The following is a 17,806-nucleotide window of genomic DNA, read 5'->3' on the forward strand; positions in this document are numbered from 1 at the left end:
ATTAAAGAATGTATAGTCACATGTAAATAGCCTATCAGTACTGTGCATGGGCAATATGTTCTTTTCATGCATCAGACATGCACATAATTGGATGGCGGTACATTGAAATAAACACACACAGGGCCTTATCTCATACTATCTACACAAGGAAAAATCCCAGTGAATGTTAAACGCATGAATGCCTTCAAATCTGCTTTTTATTTTGTTTTGTTTTTTGGCTAGTGTAAGGAGTATGAGATCTTCTGCAATGTGCAATAGAATAGGTTCCCCTCACCCCCTAAACTATTGCAATAAACACACAATGGTATTGTGATCATATTGAAGGAGATAGCATTGTAGGCACTGGAGCTCAGCACAAGAGCTTCTTCACTCCCATTTAAGATCTCTACTCACATCACAAAACCATCTGTCTATCATTCTTACCTGATGTTGAACCTTCAGGCCCTAAACACCATCTCTGGTACCAATTCCCCAGGTATTGTTACTCCAGAAGGGGAGAGGAAAACATTATCCATATTTCCCACAATTTTCTTCTTCCCTCCTTTTTTCTTATCTGGACTGAAGCCCACATATGTCACAGGGTTTGAGATGAAATACAGACCAGTGAGGGGTTGTCACTATTTGTCCTGCAACCTTGAGTGCCCTGCAATGAATGCTTTGCTGCTGGTACTCCTAGCCTGGGGTGTTCACAAGCATGCAGGTTATACCCTGAAGAGTGTGTGCGCGCCTGCAGGTTATACCCTGAAGAGTGTGCGCTAGACAGTCCTGGCTCAGGAGCTCTGACCAAAGCAGCCTGTCTACAGCTCTACGGTGGCTTCCACCAGCCTTGGTTACAATCAGCAAGGTGACCCCACCACACTCCCAGTCCCAAATTTCCCTATAACCATGTGCTCTGCAAAGTCCAGCCCTCTCCTGGACAATTGAGAGAGAAAATAAGGTTTATTTTGTTCCTCTAAAGACACAAAAGCACCCCACAGTTTATTAATTTAACTGGGGGTTAATACACCCTTCCATTTAAACACAGCACTGAATTGGTTTACTAATAGAGAAGTCGTTAACAATATGACATAGGTTAAGTGATACCAAGTAAAAGGAACAAAGATAGAAAGGGTTACAAGCAAATAAAAGTGAAAACATGCATCTAAAAGTCTAAAACTTAATCTAGCAAGGTACAGACTTTGTTCCAGATGGCTTCTTCTCACTCACTCTTCTTCCCAGCCATGGCTGATTTTTTCCTCAGTCAGGACCTTCTACAGAAGAACCAGATGCTGGCTTCCCTTGTCTTTCTCCATGAAAGATCATTGATTATGTGGGGTTTTCACCTATATTCAGTTTCCGGAGACTTGAACCCTTGCCCCTTGGTTGAAGAACTCATAAGAATGGCCATACTGAGTCAGACCAAAGGTCCATCAAGACCAGTATCCTGTCCTCTGACAGTGGCCAATGGCAGGTGCCCCAAAGGGAATGAACAGACAGGTTATCATCAAGTGATCCATCCCCTGTCACCCAACCCCAGCTTCTGGCAAACAGACGCTAGGGACACCATCCCTGTCCATCCTGGCTAATAGGTCCATCAATGGCTATCTTCCATGCATCAATCTAGCTCCCTTTTGAACCCCGTTATAGTATTGGCCTTCACAACACCCTCTGGCAAGGAGTTCCAGAGGTTGACAGTGCGTTGCATGAAAAAATACTTTCTTGTGTTTTAAACCTGCTACCTTTTAATTTCATTTGGTGGACCCTTGTTCTTGTATTATGAGAAGCTGTAAATAACACTTCCTTATTTACTTTCTCTATCCCACTCACGATTTTATAGACCTCTATCATATCCCCCTTAGTTGCCTCTTTTCCAAGCTGAAAAGTCCCAGTTTTATTAGGTTTCAGAGTAGCAGCCGTGTTAGTCTGTATCCGCAAAAAGAACAGGAGTACTTGTGGCACCTTAGAGACTAACAAATTTATTAGAGCATAAGCTTTCATGGACTACAGCCCACTTCTTCAGATGCATATAGTAATATGCAAGTACTCCTGTTCTTTTTCCAGTTTTATTAATCTCTCCTCATACGGAAGCCATTCTGTACCCCTAATAATTTTTGTTGCCCTTTTCTGAACCTTTTCCAGTTCCAATATATCTTTTTTGAGATGGGGCGACCACATCTGCACACACTATTCAAGGTGTAGGCATACCATGGATTTATATAGAGGCAATATGATATTTTATCTTATTAGCTATCCCTTTCTTGATGATTCCCAACATTCTGTTCGCTTTTTTGACTGTCGCTACATATTGAGTGGATGATTTCAGAGAACTATCCACAATGACTCCAAGATCTTTCTTGAGTGGTAACAGCTAATTTAGACCCCATCATTGTATATGTATAGGTAATATTATGTTTTCCAATGTGCATTACTTTGCATTTATCAACATTAAATTTCATCTGCCATTTTGTTGCCCAGTCACCCAGTTTTGTGAGATTGTTTTGTAGCTCTTCGCAGTCTGCCTGGGACTTAACTATCCTGAGTAGTTTTGTATCATCTGCAAATTTTGCCATCTCACTGTTTACTCCTTTTTCCAGATCATTTATGAATATGTTAAATAGTACTGGGCCCAGTACATCTTTCTCAGCTTGCAAAAGCTCTGTCCTCTTGTCTAGTGATGGATGCCAAATATGACTTCTGTTTTTGCTTATATCTTCCAAAGTTCAATGACTTTATTTCAAGAGGCAGGATGATCTCATGATGTTTTTCTCTTCAAATGGTCTCCTCATCCTCTGATTTCTAGGTTACAGTTGTCCAATAATGAATTTATTCTGCAAATGAGACCTCCTGATCTCACCCAAGATATTGAAGACAGAAGTAATACACACCACCATGTCTTAAAGACCAACATTTATGTTTGCCCTCCCTAAATGAGATGGATTTGATGGGACACCCCATATGTGAGATCTGCAGAGTCATGAGGATTAAGGTTACCCATTTGTTGGACTGCACCCTAGAAGTCTATACTTAGGACTCAATCTGCAAATATTCTTTCTGTAGCCACCCAACTTAGACTTTCAGCTAGGACACTGACACCCTTTTCTTTTTCTTTTTCTTTTCTGCCAGGCTAAAAATAAAGACTTTTCACTTTTGGCTGTTAACTGGACACCCACAAGAAGCAAAAGTCAACAGGGCCTGGAACTTAAAGTATCTACAGCGCTTGCCTCTGAGCTTGTGGGTATGCCTGTCTTGTGACCAGGCATCTGCAAGGGTTTGATGTACCACATTACTCCATGACAAACTGCAAGTGAGAGTGTCACTCAAAGATAATGGATTGGATCACTTGCTGATTACCTGTTCTGTTCATTCCTTCTGAAGCATCTGGCATTGGCCATTGTCGGAAAACAGGATACAGGGCTAGATAGACTATTGGTCTGACCCAGTATGGCCATTCTTTTGTTCTTATAATAGGCCACTGACCTTAGAACATCCACTGTTCAATGTCTCTGCCAATAAAATTAAGTACACAGCGGATTGCATGTTTTTACAAGATGCGGGTTCAGGTCAGAACATTATAGAGCTGATTTGCAAACTGACATTGCCTTCTCACATGGCTTCCAACAAATCATTAACAAAATTAATTGTTGTGACCTATTACTAAATTTTTCCTGGAACTTATTTGGAAAGGCTATTCCACATCATGTAATAGTGCACAGAATATAGTAATGAATGATTTGAAGAATGCTCAGTGGTGGTGGTTTCACATGGGCTCAGATCCTGCATGCTTCACCTTGCCAAAGTGTTGGATTACATTTTAATCATGGCATCACTAAACAATATTCCAGACAATAGACAATTTTCCTGACTATGATCACTCCCCTGCTAGTTCTGAAGCAAGTAATACTAGAAAAGTTTGAGGGGTTGTGAATTTCTGGTTTTGTAAAAGACTATGACCTACAACAGGAGGCAGTTTAGAGTCATCCTCACTGCCAGCAGTGGGGAGTTGTAGAGGGGGCCCTGCTGACTGAAAACTCCAGCTGCGCTGCCCCACGTCTGAAGCAAAAGTATCATGGAGATCTCTGAAAGTCATGGATTCCGTGACTTCCATGATCTCAATGACAAAATCTTAGCCTCACTAATATTCCAATCGGAGCAGTTTGAGAAGAACAGAAATAATCATGTAAAATAGATGTCAAGTCTCCCAGGGGAGGAAATAAGAGCCTGTTGAACTGATGCCATGGACAGCAGGCTGGATGAGTGCACGCACACCTCAGGGACAATTCCAGGCCTGTCATATGATGTTGTTATGCTGTCCTCCCTGAAGCACTCCTTAGCAAGCTAGCCTTTCCCCACATGTAGAGTCAGACAGATGTGGAATCTGACTTTCCATGGAGTGCTGCATGTGAGTACCATTGCACTGATACCATATGCTGGCAGCTATTGACACAGGCTTCGGGGACATTCAAAGTTCTATTCTTCCCTGGCTTGTAGTAGAGTATTGTGGAGGGACTACATTTTTTTTTCTGGACCACAACATGTCTGTGAGGGGATTGTGAATAGTCTGTTAGCTTTTCAGGAACTTTTTCAGGTTGGAAAAGAGATGACTAAACGGGGAGGGGGACTATGATAGAGGTCTATAAAATCATGACTGGTGTGAAGAAAGTAAATAAGGAAGTGTTGTTTACTCCTTCTCATAACACAAGACGTAGGGGTCACCACATTAAATTAATAGGCAGCAGGTTTAAAACAAACAAAAGGAAGTATTTTTTTCACACAATGCACAGTCAACCTGTGGAACTCCTTGCCAGAGGATGTTATGAAGGCCAAGACTATAACAGGGATAACTAGATAAGTCCATGGAGGATAGGCCTATCAATGGCTATTAGACAGGATGGGCAGGAATGGTGTCCTTAGCCTCTGTTTGCCAGAAGCTGGGAATGGGTAACAGGGGATGGATCACTTGATGATTACCTCTTCTGTTCATTCCCTCTGGGGCACCTGGCATTGGCCACTGTCAGAAGACAGGATACTGGGCTACATGGACCTTTGGTCGGACCCAGTATGGCCGTTCTTATGTTCTTCTATGTTCTTTAAGAAGAATCACTGGCAACCTTTTAACTTTTGTAATGATTTTGGACTGTTTCAGAGGCCATCTTTGCAATAAAAAAGGCTAAAATCTTACTTTTATTTTTTAAATTAAAAATTTGATTCTCCTCTATATTGGACAAACTGAGTGAATGGTGTGTGCTTTGAGAGCCTGCAAAGGTCAGTATTATATACAGTCTCCTTCTCAGCAATTATCTCATCCATGATTTCAGATATTTTAAGCCTGAATGTAGTTCTATAACTTTGAAACCAGATGGAGTTTGGTCTGCTAACTACAAGGTGGGAGAAAATTCCTTGCTTTCACTGATTTATTCAGAACAACAATAGTATTGTAAATAGAGATGGGAGAACAGGATTGTGTACAATAGGGCCCACCCCCAAGTTAGAACTGAACCAGTCTCTGAGATTTAAATGCTGTAACAAAACTATTTTCCATTATATGCCTCTGCTTTTCCTGGTTCTAGCCAGGATTGGAATCAGAATGGAGCAAAATATCTGTTTCAAGGATCCCAGTTCTTCATTCAGCTGCTGTGCCTGCTATGCTCCTTTGGCATAATGGTTCTCTCAGTTGTCTGTGCGGGAGACAAAATATTCTCAAGGGCTTGTGTAAGACTGTAAAATTAATTCCCCCAGGAATGAAGGACCATCACAAATCTGCTCCAATTGCAAGGTGCATTTCTCTGACTTTGCCTTGTCTAACATAAACACGTAGCAAAAAAACCTAACCAAAACAAGACACTCCACTGCACACACTCCTCCCCTTGGGGAGAGGATAAGAAAACACACATGTGACAGATGTATAGTCATTTTGCTTAATGTGCTACAGGAAGGTGCTCAGATACTAGGGTGATGATTGATGTATAAGAAACTATACAGAATAGAATGGAAGCCAGATTGCGTGCTTCGGGGATGCGGAACACAGAAAGGGCAGCAACAGTAACTCCTCGGTGCCCAGGAAGGAAATGTGCACCATGGAACCTTCCTCATGGATATCCCATGGTCCTTCTGCCTTTATAGAATGGAAGAGGACAAGGCCAAGAATGGCCAGTATCCACAGGATCAGCCAATGAAGGTTATGCAATAAATGCTGACTCCAGAAGCATTATTTTATGTAGTCACCCCCACCCTCCAACACACATACACACACACACACACAATTAAACCTCCTTAGTTGGGGCTTTTGAAAAGTCATTGATGACAACCACATCAAGTGGAAAACAAGTGATAAGACTAATGCCATTTAAAACTTTACAATGCTGTTATAAATACAATCATGCTCCCTCACAATCTAGGGTCCCTATCTATTTATTGTTCTTTGTCATATACTAGATAGTCCCTGCCTCTGAAAAGCAACAATCTTTTTGTTATGTGCCTACCACAGTCCTTGACTGAGCTTCTAGATACTACTGAAATACAAATATTTACCACTACTGATAGGGTGTATGGGTGCACACTATATTTATTTATATAGATATATATCATTTGTCTTCTAAAGCAATTAAGAATTATTTTCCAAATAAAGCCACATAATCAGATCTTAATTTAATTAGTAGAAATATAATTGCTTTTATAAAAAAATAAATTACTGTACACTACCATTAGTAAAGTTAAGAACATAATTAAACATGCATATGTACTATACAGCTACATTTTTTAAGCCTCTGTGTTTGTTTTTCTCCCTATTTGTGAACACCTAAATCTAGACAATATTTAGTTATAAAGGCAGGATGGTATCCAACCAACACATGGAATTAACCATGAAAGCAAAATCTTTTGCAGTAGGGTTTATGAAAGAGATAATTGCATTATGGTGAAGTTTTAAGTTAAAAACTAATTTCTGCTATATGCAGTGTTCATTTGGCAAGCTTTGGTGAATTCAGACATTGACCAAGGTTTCAATTCCAACATGCTGGTTGAAAAATTATACATTTTAGGCAAAATTGCAACTAATTACATCAACATACCATCAGTATTATTACCAGCACGTTAGAGCAGAATAAAAACTTTACAGGCCTGGTTTTTGGAAATATTGAGAACCTGCAACTTAGAGTTTCACATTCTCAGCCCTTCTTAAAATAGTTAAGAAAATGTTTCATTTTGAAGGGGAAAATTAGAATTTACGTACATCATGCATAGTCCTTATATGCTTGTCACTGAGGTCAGTCTTAAAATATCAGAATTAGATGCAGCCCATCAAACATCAACTATTTGCTTCTACTTACAGATAAAAAGAGATTAAAACAATGTGATCGGTGGGTAATAATTTATACTAAATATCAGAAATAGCTAAAATCTTCATATTTCCCCCCAGTGAGCAGTTCACTCTAATATTCAGGTTGTGTACTGAAACCCTGACTATTGACATAACTTACTATAAAAAAAGGAAAGAAAGACTTTATAGAAAGCTATCCCAATGGTACTGCCACTATTGATGGATTTTGTATGTTTAAGTACCTGGACTTCTCTAAAATCCAGTCTCTTTGCATGAGTCAATAGCTTACTAAATATTACACTTTGCTGATTACATTTGCCTTAAAAATGACATTTCTTCCAATTAAAATGTTTGGATATTTTGACACATCCTTGTCATGTATCTGCAGGACACATTTTGGGGGTTTTGTGTGTTATCATATTTTTTCAAACATGAACTATTTCCCCACAATATTCCTGTGAAGTCGGTAAGCAGTATTATCCCCATTTTACCTATATGGAAACTGAAACACATTAGTTAAGTGACTTACTCAAGGCCACAGAAGGAAACAGAATTAGAACATTGGGGATGGAATCCTAGCTCTACTGAAGTCAATGGAAAAAGGTTTCCATTGACTTCAATGGAGTCAGGATTTCAGCCTGGATTTCCTTATCCATGGTTTTGAGTTTAGAACACTTCACATCTCATGTATTTGTATGCCAGTTCTATATATGCATAGTTCAATGTATGTGGTACCCCTAGAAGTGCTATGGTATCCAGAGTCTAATAAATGTCGTGCCTATGCAGCTAGGGAAGTATCGCTAGAAGACTTCAATCTGTAAAGAAAAACAAACAAACAAGAAATTGGTGTAATTTATTGATACAATGAAAGGCTGTTCACTGTCACAGCAGTGCCTATTTTAAGGAAGGAGAGTGTAAGGTATGAAAATTAATAGCAGTATAGTACTTGATTATTTTATAATACATATCAGGCCAAGTGTACCTGAATTCATAAATCTGTGCATTATAATAGAATTCCTTAGTGGAACTCGCACTTAATGTAGAATTTAACAAGATAGGTGAAGAGTAGACGAACTTGCGCTGGGACTGTAGGAACATTAAAAATACATAATTTGCAGTATATTTGCATTAGGAATTTTAAAAAAAACCCACCAGATTGCATACAAATCTGGGAACCTCTTTTCTGAAGGAAGAGAAATATTTGCAAATATAAAATGATAGTAGCAAGTAGGAATTTAGAGTAAAAAGAGAAAAGAAATATTGATTGACTTATGAATTAGAACATGTTTCATGCCAGCAAAACTTGCTCCTTAAACTCTGAAAATGAAAATGCGATAGTGAGATATCTTCAAATAACAACAGCCTGAAGAAGCCGGAAACATATCATGATGTCCAATGGAATAGGAGGCTGAATTTCATTTCCATCCAGGCGGAGGTAGCGGAGACGTGGCATATTACCATAGGATCTGTGATCTTCTATGGCAATAGAGGTGGGACACATTAGAGTGCCATTGACACCTATAATTACAAATAAACTATGTCATTTAATTTGTATGAAAAAGGTGCAAGGAGATTAACTTTTTAAGGTGCATTTAAACAATATTTATACAGTGTTTGGCTGTTCTTTTCAATACTGTAAAATATTGAATTAGTCATAATTTCAGTTCTAAAAGAGTAAGTGTGCTAAGATAGTATAATCAAATTCATTCTGTAAATGACTTGTCATGATTATGATCAATTTACCTTCTAGAGAGGTACCAGAATGTCTGACTATATTTTGGACAGCTGGAAGAGTAAGGCATTTAACTGCTAAAGTGACATTTTCAAAAATACTCAGTTTTGGCCTAACTCTACTCGCATAGGACTTCAATGAGCGCAGAGTTAGGTCAATCCTGAGCACCGCTGAAAATCCCACTTTGAGTGTCTGCGCATTAGCGGCAGTAAAAAAAAAAAAAAATATATATATATATATATATATATATAGTCCAATTCATGATATTTGACATTCAAAGGCTAAGAATATTGATCAGAGGAACTCCTCTTACAAGTGTCCTTTCTAGAGTGTTAATATACAAGCTCCCCAGTTCTCCTATCCTGCTGAACAATGGCTTCATCAAATTTCACATCACTGATGGACTGGGGTGCTACCATTCCTATTTTACAGGTAATAACTGCAGTTATATATAAGCAATAGATACAGTATCTCATTTTATTTCAGATAAAGATTTGAAATTGTGGCTCAAATCATGTTATTTTCATTAAAATTAGGGGTGTTACCCTCTTTAAATCTGCCCTGCTAAATTCTATCTGCAGTTTCAGTTTTGTAAAGTATTCTATATGTCTTGTCTTGAACTGTTCTGTAGTGATTTTCAACAGGTACCCTGCTTCAGCCTATAAGTGGCTTCAGATTAATGATGGCTGAAGTGATTTTTTTTATATGTACCAAGGGTGCCAAACTCATTGGGCCAAATTGTGCCATTTAGTTACTAACCTGAGTACCTGAGGCTGCAGCTGGCTATCGTACACCCCTCAAAAAGAGCTTGAGGAGGTCTCCTCTAGCAGGGAAACAGGCAATGTTTTTCTGTTTAAATCTTTTAAAAATATTTCTGATTTTTGGCAACAAAAAAACTGAAATTTTTGATTTGAGGCATTTTCTGATTTTTGATAGCCTCAAAATTGTCAATGAATTTTTTTTATGAAAATAAGTTTTGATGAAAACACCTTTGGTTTCTGTCAGTATTTTTAAAGGGGAAAATATGATTCCTGAAAAACTGTATCCAAAATGCCATCTGTAACATCAGCTCATGTTCGGACTTTATCTTCACAACACAAAGGTGCAGAAACCTTTATTATATACCCCACCACTGGCCTACCTCAGAGGAATGTTGTGAAGTTTGTTTAATGCTTGTAACGCTCTCAGTATTCATGGAAGAAAAGTGCTACAGATGTGAAATATCTATCTATTTATTTATTTATAATTGTATTTAGAAGAGTGGGTATCAAAAGCAACCCTTACCTACAAGAATTATATATGATAAGATATACTATTGCTCTATGTATGTCTTGCAATCAATTTACTTCATTTATATCATAAAGCTGTTGACTTGCTATAAAGCTCATTTACGTGTCAGGTTAAGAAACTGGAAGCCATAGAGTGATATTTCATTATGAAAGCCTTTACTAAAAGGCATGATGTTGAATGAGCTCTGTATAGGAGAAAATATCTGTCCTTTCAGGCCACATGGGATTCAGCAGGCCAGTGACACACGGCAGTCTACATACAAGACAGAACGGTCACAAAATAAGGAACAAAAAATGCCCCACCATGCCTTCTATCCAAAGTTTACTTTCTGCATTGGGCTTCAAAGACCATATTAACTACTCAGATCCTAGGACATGGCAACAAAAGAACAGAAAATGCCACCCACCATGTAAAAAGAAATCTCTGGATGGTTTGAGGGCATCTTTCACACTTCCCCTACTAGGATCTCAAAGTCCCATCTCTAATCAATGTCACCTGCCCCTGGCTGCCAATAAGGTGAAGATGTCTCCCCACTTTCCCTCATGCTGTTGTAGGGACTTCCGTCCTCACTGAGTTTTTGGAGTGGGATAAAAGAGTGAAATCTTTATGCTGATATACCCCTTCCTCTTTCCTGGCAGAGCTCTGGAATAGTTTTTTGCAGCCCAGGAGAAGCAACATCAGTGAGTTTGAAAAGTGATGTCAAACTACTTGACCCCTTTAAAATTCTGTTCTTGCTTAAGAATTCTTAAGGAAAAGCCAGTCCCTGGTGATAGGATTGTCATTTTCCTGATTGTTGTACATGGCCATCTGCCTGTGTGGATGGTAGTCTTGATAAGCTATGTAATGCCTAAACTGGGAATATGGAGCCACTACTCTGGGAGAAGTATTCCCTTGGCATAGGAAATAGCCTCCACTGATGCATAACACTGCGGACCTGCTGAACACTCACAGGCCAACAGCTGCAGAGGATCTTGTTTTTGTTTTTTGTGAGAGAGATTTTCCCTCACCTGTCCAACCACTCTTCCTGGCCATTGTCCTTCTCTGTGTTTCTATCCCTCTACCCCCCTCCTCTCTTGCTCCAACACTGACTTCTCCAATTTAACCCCAAGTCATCCTGTGTTTATGCAGTTCTTAGCAAAATGAGATCAGACCATGTCTGGGGCATTTGGATGTAACAGTAAAGTATATAAATAATAAGCAAGCAAATTCCATAAAAAGTGATATTGGTGTCTTAGCACCTACAAATCCTATTACTTTTATTGTAAGCCATCTACTTAACAGACTACAATACTGGCAAGCATGTGAGGATATTCAATTATCATCTCTCGAGTAAAGAAGAGGAATAATTCTGTACATGAAAAAGCTAACTTACTTTGGAAACTCTTTATGGAGAAACTAGATCCAAGCTTTAGAAATTATTTTTCTTTCAGCACCTCTTTAAACTAATCGCTTATCTTCTGTAAGTGGAAAAACTGATCTGCAGCCTGATCTGATGTCAATTCCCATCACTTCTGCCAGACAAAATTACATTCTTTTGTCTTTTGACCTTTGATCCTAAAAATCTTCTAAGATGTTAGAGGGCGAACGAGTGTCTAGCGTGGTAGAATGTGTTCGTATCACTTACATCTTGAGCAGCAGTAGTAAAAAGTTCACACGTTTGTCTTGTGTATTAAATGCTTTTGATTTTAGTACTGGTTTTCTATTGTAATTAATGTTACTGTTTATAATCTTAAGGGTGAAGTAACATTGGATTAGGATATATTTAACTGGTTTTCTTCCAAACTTCAATAACATGAAGGTTGTGTACAAATTTCAAACTGAATACAAAATTTTTATAACTGAATTAGGAGCCTGTCTCATTAGAAGTAATTGGAATCTAGGTTCCTAAAGCCCAGATCCTCAAAAGTATTTAGGTGCTTAACTCCAGTGAGAGTAAGGCACCTAAATACCTCTGATCTGGGCCCTCAGGGGGTATGTCTCTTTTGTAAGTGGGACTTAAGCTCTTAAATTACTTAGGCACTTTTGAAATTTAACATTTTGATCTTTTTTGCTTTTAAATAAAAGATAACATGGCTGCTATTTAAAGACTTCACTGCTACCTATTACACCATGTACATAACTGCTCACATTCCACTTATTTCAATTGTGTCCATTTAAAGTGACAGCAGATAAAGTGTGCACCTGGAGGCCAGCAGTGGAAAGATTAAGATAAATCCCTTTGCGAGCAGTGAATTTGCTCAGTAATGACACATGACATGAGCACTACTTAAATCTCACTCTTTTTGTAGTCCACTTAAATGGCAGCAAGCTATGCAAAACTAACACACATATATAAAAGTTTATACATTTGACTTTGTAAGTACAGGCAGTGAAATAGTATTTAATTAATCTGATTGTTAATAATCAGATTAATTTTAAATTAGCTGTGCACCGGTTGCTAAATCCTCTCTTTCCCAGAAATCAAGCTGTTAATTTTAATACACTTGTGAGATATGACATCACATGGTAATAAGGAGTAACTTATTTGCCAGGTTAGAGGATTTCAGTGGTGACAGGAAGGTTAGAAAATGAATTAGATAATATGTCAGACCAAAGTATGAATGAGTCAACATGTGTTGGCTTTTATTTGTTTAGTTTCTTTTGTGCAGAGCTATTAAGTGATCACTTTTTGGTTTTGATAGCAGAAATAGTTTACTGGTGTGAAAAAGTTAAGTGATGTTAAGTGAGGTAATTTTAGTTTTGCATGACTTTTTGGTTGGGAAACCTTGATGGCATAACTGCTCCTTGGATCCTAAGTATGTCTGAATGGATGCTGGAAGTAGGTTGTTGCAACCAGCACGATGATATGATGATAAACTTAAATTGTCTTAGGAATGAAATGTGATGTTAATTATTTATACAATATGAAAACATTAAATAGATCAAAGCATTCCAAATCCTAAAATCTTGACTCAGAAAAAATTTCTGTGAAGTCAGTGGAAGTTTTTCATGAGAAAGGACTGAGTCAAGATCTCAGGATTTATCTCACAGAATCCAAAAGATGGAGAAGACATAATCAGATTTATGTTCCTAATATGTCGTTATTCACATAGACAACAGTGATTGGGGCCTCCGTTACTAAACAATTGGTGCCTGAAGCTAGACTCCTGATTGCATATTCAGGTATCTGAATAAGGGGGCAGATTTTCAGAAGTGCTGAGCACCCAGCACCTTCATTAATCTTAGTGGGCGCGATTGGATGCTCAGCAACTTTCAAAATCTGGCAACTTGTTTAAGTGCCTAAATATGGATTTAACAGCCTGACTTGAGACACCTATTTTATTTATTTACTTACTCATTTATTTTGAAAATCTTAACCCTTGTATATAAACTTCTGCATTTGACTGCACAAAATGGCTAATTACCGGCTTAACTGGGAAAGTGAGTGCCCAGGTGCACTTTCATGCATTCATGTATATGATTTGCATGCCAAACGTTCTGTGTGTACAAATGCAGATTTTGTACATGCAGTACCGTGTGTGTCCATATTTTTGTTGGCATATCTTAGAATCTAAGTCTTAGAAATTGGCCCAATGGATCATCTTACTAATTATTCTTGCAAGATTGTTCTTTATAGCATATTCTTGAGTCTTTTCTTGGCATGTTGATTATAATACTGTCAAGACTGATGATATAAAATATAAACCTCTCAGGAAATTAAAGGAATTAACCAGTTCAAAGACTCCTGAATTTAAGAAAATAGCCATTCTTGTGCATAACCAGACAGTGAAGTACGCTTTTGTGTGTGTGTGAAGAGATATTTAATAGGATTGTAATCCTTGGTGTGATCCCACTCTGACAATATACACTTACTTTTGATCCTGTTGTGATCAAGGTGAAGATGCTCAAGATGAGCATTGAAAAGTGGAATTTTAGTGAGTTGGTTGTGGGACAGCTGTAGGTCTAGAATAGACGAAACATTAAACACATTTGGGGGGATGCCATCATCAGATAATTTATTGTAGTTCAGTCTAAGGAAAGTCACTTTGGGTATTGCACTAAAGTAGTTCTCTGGGATCACTTCAATAGAGTTGTTGTCTAAAAACAGCTGCATTGTATTAGCTGGAATGCTTAGTGGCATTTTCTTGAGGGAGTTTTTAGCTATGTTGAGTTGCATGAGATTGTTGAGCCCCTGGAAGGTGTCACTCTGGAGAGCACTATCCAACAGCTTGTTATGATGCAGATCTAGCATCGTAAGGTTTTCCAAATTGCTAAAGACCCCTTCAGGGATCCTGGAGATTTTGTTTCTAGCCAGTCTCAGTTGCTCTAAGCTTGTCGGTAATGAAGCAGGCACCTCTTCCAACTCGTTATCTTCGAGAAACAAGTAAAGCAGATGCTTCAGTTTGCTGAGCACACCTTCTTCAATCCCATTGCTGGTGATTTTATTCTTGTTTAAATTTATCCATTTCAGATGAGTGGCATTCACAAAAGGCTTCTCAGAAATTGTTTCAATCAGGTTGTTCTGCAGATAGAGATACCAGATCCTTGCTGGGATTGCAGGTATTTCTTTAAGTCCCTTGTTATCACAGTATAAAGCATTGGGGAAACTGGGAGGACAGAAGCATTCTTGTGGACACTCAAAGGTGAAGCGAGACCAATCCTCTGAATCCATCGCATCATAGACTTGTCTCACATTCCGAGTCCACACAGTATTGGTCAGGAATAATACCAAAAGGCTGGGATAGACTTTTACAGTCATTGTTTGCCTTACAAAGGAAGAAAAGCAATTAGCTATCTCTATGAAAAGAATAGCCTATACCAAAATCATATATTTCAGCCAAATATAAATAATTGTACTCTTTAACAGCACACTAGCTATTATAAACTTTTTTTCTGAAACAATATTTTTTTTCTTTATAAAGGGCCAAATTCTGTCCTTTGAGATCACTATGTATACTAGGGAAAAATTGGCAGTAATATTAAAGATGTCAAATAGTACAGATTTTCACCTTGGCACAATATATTCCTGATTCAAGTTAGATTTCACATTGGGTGATCATTCCAAGAATCTGGAAATACTACTTTTTTATACTAAATCAATGATTCCTATAAATCTGAAAATAGTTATTTGTAGCATCACATAATGTTTCCTATGTAGAACCACTTAATATAAACTAGAGGTTACACACAGCATCACAGTAAAGACAGCTTCAAATGTCATAGTGTTATTAATTCAATTCTACTGTGAGCCTCCTTGAAAGTAGTCATATGTTCCTACTTCTTTCACTCCTAAACTATAAAAGGCATCTGGATCAGATTTTCTCATCACACAAAAAAGAAAGATCAAAGAGTATTTTAACAGCTGTTTGACATGTTCCAAAAAAGCCTGAAGAAATCTGTTTGAATAACCCATTCCCCTCCCTCTCCCCTACCCCAAGTTACAGTTTTTCTTCTTTAACTCCCCTTTCTGCCCTTCACCTCCTGGTAAGTAACTTAAAGAATAAGTCCAGTATAAGGATTTACCCTGTTTCATGAAATATACAGATTCACTTGTTTTGTATCCAATTCCATTCTGAGTTTGACGCTTTCCCCTATTAGACAATGAAATCACTGATAATTTGTTCCTACAGATACCATTTGGGTAGCATAGTAACAGTGCCTCATTGGACCTGCTGTATTTTCTGATTTTTGACAAAGATTGGTTAGCATTTTTGGAATATAATAACAAAAGATCAACAGCACAAATTTGTGGTGAAATACAAAAAGTTACTTTGGCAAAAATAAAATTTAGATTGAAAGAATATCTCTGATATCACTGATGCAAGAGTAAACTTAAGGGTTCTATTATTTGTGTGTAAAATGTGATCATTTATTGCTATTACTTTTTTATTATTATTATTATAATTATTTATTATTGCTGGAAGCAGCAAGTGCAATATTCCCACAGATCTGCTAGCCCCAGAAATTGCTGGATATTTGGAAGTATTCCAAAGAGGACAAACAAAAGATTTCTAGGGAATGTTAGAGTTGATTCACACACTGAAATGTTATCCCCCTATTATGTAAATATCTATAGCCTTAAAAATATTTTTACAAGTAATTAAAATAATTTACCTTGTTAGTCAAGTTACTGCAGATATCTGAAGCCTGTTAGAAATCACTTTACAGTGGAAAGCTTTGGCTGCTAGCAATTTGTTGGATCCTGTCCTCCGGACAATTATTAGCATATAAATCCTAAAGTACACACCAACATCCCCTGATACATTATCATTTACACCTTATCTATTCTTTCTAACTTGACAATGCTTCAGAATCTAGCTTACCTCAGCTTTCTTGGCTCTTCTCTTTCTATTGGTCACTGTGGTTAGACTGTAATAGTTTGACTCAGGCTACACGCTGTGTTTTATGAATACAGCCTAATATATACGCATCAGTGCCTACAACTTTTAACCCCTACAATAACTAAGGCACCTCAGCACCTAGCTACAAAAAGACAGGAAATCCTGACTCTAACATAAAGCAGCAACAGTACTAAGGACACTTTCCCTCAGTCTGTGCTCAGATTTTTAAAAACGAGCAGGTTTGATTTAATTGAAACGGGTAATATAAAATGCATCTTTGTTCACAATATTATGTGATACTTTACATATAAAGTTTGGTTCCATCATACTTCATTTTCATAATACCTAAATTAGGGCAAAAAGAATTAAAACCAGTGCCATCCGGTCCTACGGAAGTCTTTTATTTGATTCTGATGAAAACCAGATGCACGAACACCATTTAAAATTATGAATACTTGTTTAGGAGAAACCGATAGTAAAACCACTTGATAAGAACTTTTTAATCAAATATATTTTTAGTTCTATAAGAATTAGATGATGTATTTGACCTTTTCTTTAACAAAGACATTTTACATGCTCTTCTACAGAGATGATGTAGTCTGCTAGACTTGACTTTGTGCCTCCTGCTGTGAGCTCTGTTTCTAATAATTTTTGGACCAATAAAATGTTTTGTTTCTAATTTGTTTTAAACAAGTGTTTTCCATCCCTTATGCTATCCAGAGCACAGATACATGCTTCTCACATTTTCTTCTTTTTAAGTGCAAACTCAAAGTAACAATTTGACTTCAGGAAAATTAGCCACGTTCAAAAGTAATGTAAAGACAAAAATACTTTAAGAGAAAAGCTATTGTGAAATACTGCCAACATAAAATACATTCTGCCATCTTTATAGGGCTTTGTTTTATAGAAGTCTCACTGATATAATACCACTTTAGTTTTACTTTTATCTGATTTGGTTCCATAAAACAGAATGTTTTTATAACACTAAATATTTGGCTCTCATAAATAGGGTGAAATAGAAAGAAACCTGTAGTAAAATAGACAAAAAGGTTCATAATTAAATTTTAACCCTTACTTTTTCACATCATCTTGCAAACACAGGATGGTCAACCTGTTTTAGCAAAACATTAAATATGTGCTTCACTTCAGTGAGACTTATGTGCATCCCTA

At 37.5% G+C, this 17,806-nt stretch overlaps 1 protein-coding gene across 2 annotated transcripts; it reads right to left on the minus strand.

Moving 5' to 3' along the window:
• Positions 1 to 8,130: 8,130 nt before the first annotated feature.
• On the minus strand, positions 8,131 to 16,684 carry KERA (keratocan). Of its 2 annotated transcripts, none has more exons than XM_054016212.1 (3): positions 16,619 to 16,684; positions 14,169 to 15,061; positions 8,131 to 8,812 (listed from the first exon to the last, which is right to left on the minus strand). In XM_054016212.1, the coding sequence occupies exons 2-3, from the start codon at positions 15,052 to 15,054 to the stop codon at positions 8,643 to 8,645; spliced, it is 1,056 nt and encodes a 351-aa protein (XP_053872187.1). In that variant the 5' UTR covers positions 15,055 to 15,061; positions 16,619 to 16,684; the 3' UTR covers positions 8,131 to 8,642. The 2 variants fall into 2 exon arrangements, with proteins under 2 accessions (XP_053872187.1, XP_053872185.1); XM_054016210.1 differs by lacking the exon at positions 16,619 to 16,684 and adding an exon at positions 16,410 to 16,607.
• Positions 16,685 to 17,806: the final 1,122 nt, after the last annotated feature.

Source organism: Malaclemys terrapin, chromosome 1, assembly GCF_027887155.1.
Source record: "Malaclemys terrapin pileata isolate rMalTer1 chromosome 1, rMalTer1.hap1, whole genome shotgun sequence".
NCBI classification, from domain to species: Eukaryota; Metazoa; Chordata; order Testudines; family Emydidae; genus Malaclemys; species Malaclemys terrapin.

Coding starts and splice junctions, on each gene's coding strand:
- KERA (XM_054016212.1), bottom strand. CDS start 15,054: ATGACTGTAAAAGTCTATCCCAGCCTTTTGGTATTATTCCTGACCAAT. Junction 8,813..14,168: donor TGATCACAACAGGATCAAAA/GTAAGTGTATAT, acceptor TTGTAATTATAG/GTGTCAATGGCACTCTAATG.